The 6167-nt window shown below is 32.4% G+C and overlaps 1 protein-coding gene across 1 annotated transcript; it reads left to right on the top strand.

The window, feature by feature from the left end:
- The first annotated feature begins 3645 nt into the window (after positions 1-3645).
- LOC128159465 (uncharacterized) lies at positions 3646-6047 on the top strand. Its single transcript, XM_052822580.1, has one exon. The coding sequence runs from the start codon at positions 4321-4323 to the stop codon at positions 6004-6006; it is 1686 nt and encodes a 561-aa protein (XP_052678540.1). The 5' UTR covers positions 3646-4320; the 3' UTR covers positions 6007-6047.
- Positions 6048-6167: the final 120 nt, after the last annotated feature.

Genomic DNA, 6167 nt, shown 5'->3' with positions numbered 1-6167 from the left:
GGAAGAAGTTTGTACTGTTTACGTGCATGGCATTTGTTTTTGATTTTGTTTGTTTGTTTGTATGGTTTTTTTTTAAAAAAACAATCTCTTGATGAAAAGTTGCATCCGCGTCCGATTTCTTTGAAAATGTCAAAGAATTCATAATTTACCTTACATAATTTAAAAAAAATGATTTTTTAATTTCTATCATTTATAAAGGACAGCAACTTTTTTAAAAACTTTGAATTGACTTCATAAAGTCTCCGATATTTAGTTTATACCAGCCTCATATTACTATGTAAAATTACATGTCATTGGGCTATGAAAGACGAATATGGCCACATAAAAATATTTTTATCTCGTTATTACGAAAAAAGAGCTCGTAATTACGAGAAAAGATCTTGTTATTACGAAGTAATTATCTCGTTATTACGAGAAAAGAACTCGTAATAACGAGATTTTTTCTCGTAATAACGAATTAATTATCTCGTAATTACGAGAAAAGAACTCGTTATTACGCCTTAGATATCTCGTAATTACGAGAAAAGATCTTGATATAACGAGAAAAGATCTCGTTATAACGAGTTATTTATCTCGTTGTTACGAGAAACGATCTAGTTATTACGAGTTAATTATCTTGTTATTACGAGAACAGATCTCATTATTACGAGAAAAGATTATATAAAATGGTGCGTTTCTGAAAAGACCTTCAAGTCGACAGGTTCACCCTTTCAGTTTATCTTTTTCTTTCTAGAAAAGTGATTTCAATTTGATTAAATTTTAAGTAAAAACGGCCATTATTCATTAAATTTTACATAAAACGATCGGATCTGGCATTTTATATTATATAGATACAGTGTAAGTGGAAAGAACTTTATGTATTTCTACTTTTGATCTTAAATATTATAATCCTACTCCAAAGTAAATACCAGATAAACCAAGTAGTAAAAACACAATTCTATTTGTTACAGATGACTTAAATGACTATATATAGTTTAAATCATGGTTATACAGGCTTTACCCGAATTGTGTTTTTATATGTTCATACACAACCTACATGTGAATTGAAAATATTAATTGATTTTGTTTATTAACATTTTGGAGTATGAAAACAAATTACATGTATCCTTCTTATTAATAAATATTTCAATTAGATTAATCAATCTGCTTTGGTCCTCCTTCTAAAATTTCATTAAAACCAGTGCTTGGACCGAATTTTAGATTAAATTTTGTGTATGCTTTTAAACGATGATAATGCTAAGTATGTGTATAATAAAAGACATTGCAGTAGTTCATACACCTTACATAAAGAAAAAAGAACAATGAAACGCGCTATTTTCGATAGACGTTTTCTCGTAATAACGAGATCTTTTCTCGTAACAACGAGATAAATAACTCGTAATAACGAGATCTTTTCTCGTAATAACATTATCCAGTCCTCTATATATGTATTGTAACATATGTATATTAATTGTATATGTCTATGAGCTGTACAGCTGTTGACTAATAAACAATACAATATAGATAACTCTAAATTATCCGGAACTTTTTCATTCGTTACATAAATCTGTATTTTAAATAGACAATTTTAATTATCTTAATTATATTGAATAGACAATTAATTATATTGCGCTTATGTTCGCAATGAACTGCTTGGCTTAGTTGCTCCACAGAGACCTAACCCAAAGATATAGGAGTTCGAGCCACCGATGCAACGGTACAACCTTTTTTTCTTCTTTCCAATTTGATCTCAACTTTTATATTCATTCCATATATCAATCGTGACCAAAACTGAATTAACTTCGTAAAATGCATGGGTACCACGAAAAAAGTTCTTTTTATGTTATTTCATTTATAAAGTTTGATGAATAAGTAACATTTTTATGATAAAAAAATACTTTCAGGCTGAGGATCGGAGAACCTCAATCAAAATTATAGTTATACACGCATTGCCTTAAACATGTTTATAAATTAAGTTGCATGATTATACATTCCGTTTACATACTATTTATTTTTATTTTATTTTATTTTGTAGATCTATTTTCAATTGATTTTTCTTCTAGTTCTTTTATTATTATTTTTTTTATTGGGGGGGGGGGGGGGGGGCAATTTTTTCGGGGGGGGGGGGGGGGGGGGTAGTTGGCGGTTTGGGGAAGGGTGGGTTTTCCTTTGGGTTTTTTCTTTGTTTATATAAATTTCTTTATTTTTTGAAATTTTCATATTATATATATATATATATATATATATATATATATATATATATATATATATATATATAGGCATTACGTTTTTCTTCCTGATCAAAATGGGATTGTACATATTACAATGCACATGTACAAAGTTTGAATCCCCTTGTGTCTCCTTCTCATATCTACTCTAATGCTATTTGATAATACACTGTACATGTAATTGTACAAGCTTGATCCCGTATCTAATTCTATAAAAATAAGAGTATACTCAATTTACATCTATCATTTACAATTATGTCGAACGTTGCATTTTTATTTTTTCTATCGCATTGTATGATATTACATTCTGTTTTAATTGCATAAAATTTTATATGTATTGAACTAGTTTCATAATTTGAATTTGTATTTAATATTTTTCATTTGCATTGTGTAATTTCCATTTGTATTGTATATGAAATATTTCATCTGTATAGTATATTTTCCATTTGTATATATAGTATAATTCTTTCATTTCTTAACAGATTTTACGCTATTTGATATATATATTTTTTTTCATTCAGAACTACGTATGACACATATTCAATACGAAAGGATAAAATCACACGGACTGGGAAAGGGGTCGTGGAACCATTACTATGAAGTCTTGTAGCAAGGGAGGTATATAACCAATAAAGTAAAGCCAAAGGGATACGTACTGTCCTCTGGCCTGCTGAAAGTAATCCAAATCAATATATTGGGGCTCGTCAATTGTAAGAAAAGACGTGACGATGTCACAGGATGCATGTATCAGAAATGTAGCTTATCCTTGATGCTACGAACAAATGCATGCTGTGTGCATTAATTAAACAATAATAAAAAAAATTAATGTGTAGTAAATTCTTAAAACACACACATTCACTCATAATACGCGCGCGCTATTTTGAATTTTTAAATTGTTAAAACATTTGACACTGACTATATACTATTGTATGATGCTGGTCGGACAGAAAATAAAAGTTGGGGGGGGGGATTCTCCTTTGGTCCAACATCATCTTCCTCGATATACATGGAGGCCACGTTACGTGATATACTAAGTACTGTGACTATCTTGACACAAATATACTGTGCACAAAAACCTGCTCCGATGATTCTGTCGATAATGACCTATATAATTATTTGTTTTAGGTGTAACTGTCAATCATTACGTTAGTACACGCATTCATATCTGATATCTTTTTGACTAATCATCGCGGTCACTGAGCCAGACAAGGAAGAGTAGGTGACTCGATCGATTCTTAAGGTATTTCATTTTAAATTTAATTCATTTTTAAATTAAAATGTTTTATATTTTATTCTCGATAATGATTTTCAAAATCTAAAAATTAAATTTTTACTTTTGTCTCATTGTATTTTTTTAGTGTTTTAAAGCAATATGAGCTGTATTTTTTAAAATTTTATTTTGCTGTAAAAACCTGCTAGTATGATAAGTTTTCATATAACTTAAACTTTTATGATAAATACAGTAAGGTTTGAAAAAGTCATTAATTTTTGTCAAAAGGAAATACTTCTCTTCTAAGGAATATATAGCAAATCAATTTTTGTACAGGACGACAATAATTCAATTTTGCTCCAAATAAGGCTTCTTAACGGCCTTTTTCACAAAAATATGGCTAACAGAAATTTAAAAACAATGATATTTTTGTCATTTTAGTAGAAAAAAAAGTAAAAAACAAAATTCAGCATGAAAAATGCAGCTCATATTGTTTTATGTATTCTCCCGTGAACTCTTTGCAAAAAAGGATAAATAAATGTTTAAAGAATTAAAACTTTTAACAAAAGTATGAATTAAAATCTAATTTTTCCCGATATTGGTTGGACACAACCAATTCAAAATCTTAATTTAAACAGTAAAACTGTATCTATGAAGAGACCCTCAGTATTATTATGGACCTCCCTCTGTCATCACCGTGATGTTAAAAAAATATTAAGTAGAGTGCTATTACATATGCATGATGATAATTCTTAGAGGGATTATAATTACAAGAACATATAATTACATAAGAATGATATTATTAACTGGATGAGCAGAGCAAAGTACTAGTGAAACGGTGAAGCTAAACAAGTTCTTTTTTTTCCAGATATTTTTTTTAATCAAGGCTTCTGAGTTCTGACCATGAATTCTCAGATCGCTTCCGAAGATGTGTTACGGTGTCATCTCTGTGAGACCCCGGGCCCCCCTATGTACTGTGACATTTGTCACATACATCTGTGTAAAGCCTGTGTGGGGGAACATCTCTCTGATGAATCACAAAATCACAAAATAGTGTCATCTAGAAAGCGGGGATCGACTTCTAAATGTTCAAAACATTTAACAAGAATATGTGAACTTCATTGTGAACAGTGTGATCTTCCTATTTGTGCTCTTTGTGTGTCCTCCGGTGACCATGACCAACACAATAAACTCGATATTATTGACAATATTGAAAGCAAAACAGAAGAAATTCAAAATGATTTACAAGAACTAGAGAAATATATTTATTCTATTCACGAGGAGATTGCATTTAACATCGCAGTTCAAAAAACTGATCTGAATATAAACTACGAAAATTTGACAATAGCTATCAACAGACATGGAGAAGACTTGCACAGAGAAATTGACATCATTATCCATAAACTAAAATCAGACCTTGATGAAATGGACACCAAACTCCTGGCTGCTCTAAATAAACAGGAGGATGAAATAAAACACACCATTTCTGAAATCACACAGACCATTGCTGAACTGAAGACGTTACTGGACTCCAATGATGTCAGCCGTGTCTCTGCCTACAAACCCAGGAATGATGAATTCAGAAGATTGCCTCCTAAACTCACAGTGTCCTTACCAAGTTTTACCCCTCAGAAGATCAACAAAGAACAACTTTATCAACAGTTTGGTTCTCTGTCAGCGTTATCTATCAAAATAGAAGAATATGGCTACACCATGGAATCTCCCGGTGCTGAGTCCTCTCCCCCGGACAGACCGTTTCTTGATAAACCTCGGATCATCACTGATATGGACACAGATTATGGAAGCTTTAATGGATTAAGCAATGTGTCCTGTTCGAGTGATGAGGAGATCTGGACGTGTGGTGGTGACAAAATCATGAGACTTTACAACCTCCATGGGGATCTATTGAAGTCAATAGAGACCAATTCAGAAAATATTCAGCGAGACATAGCAGCAACAAGGAGTGGGGATCTAGTTTATACTGATTACAGAGAGAGAACTGTGAACATAATGAAGAATACACAGATACAGACATTGATCAGACTATGGGGGTGGAGACCTCTCAATGTCTGTAGTACCTCCTCTGGTGACCTCCTGGTTGTCATGGAAAGTGATCATGATAATACTAATGAGCAAACAAAAGTTGTGCGATATTCTGGCTCCACAAAGAAACAAAACATTCAATTCAACAACAGAGGACAACCTCTCTATTCATCTGGTGGAGTATTTGACATAAAATATATCAGTGAGAACAGGAATGGTGATATCTGTGTAGCTGACTGTGATGCCGGTGCAATAGTGGTGGTCAATCAGGCCGGGAAACTCCGATTTACCTACACTGGTCCTTTCTCTGTCACCAGTAGAGCGTTTAGACCATACGGCATCACAATAGACAGCCAGGGTCGGATCCTGACAGCAGACCGTGACAACCACCGTATCCACATCCTGGATCAGGACGGACAGTTCCTCCGCTACATTGACAACTGTGAATTGCGCAGTCCATGGGGTTTAAGTATTAACACCAAAGACAACCTCTTTGTGGCTGAGTACAAAAGAGGCAGAGTTAAGAAAATTCAATATTATATGTAAAATTGTGAATGTATATTGAAAATAAAACGTGTGTTTTATGGCGTCGTCTTTACGCAGAGTTTTTGATTATCACAAGAGCAAAGCATATTTGGAAGATCTTTAAAGTTTTACGACTTGCATGCCCATTTGTAAAATGAATTATCGTAATTTTGGAAAGTTAT

This window comes from Crassostrea angulata, chromosome 8 (genome assembly GCF_025612915.1).
Source record: "Crassostrea angulata isolate pt1a10 chromosome 8, ASM2561291v2, whole genome shotgun sequence".
NCBI lineage: Eukaryota > Metazoa > Mollusca > Bivalvia > Ostreida > Ostreidae > Magallana > Magallana angulata.
Note: the sequence above shows the minus strand (reverse complement) of the source record. Positions and strands in the feature narration are given on the sequence as shown.

Coding starts and splice junctions, on each gene's coding strand:
- LOC128159465 (XM_052822580.1), top strand. CDS start 4,321: ATGAATTCTCAGATCGCTTCCGAAGATGTGTTACGGTGTCATCTCTGT.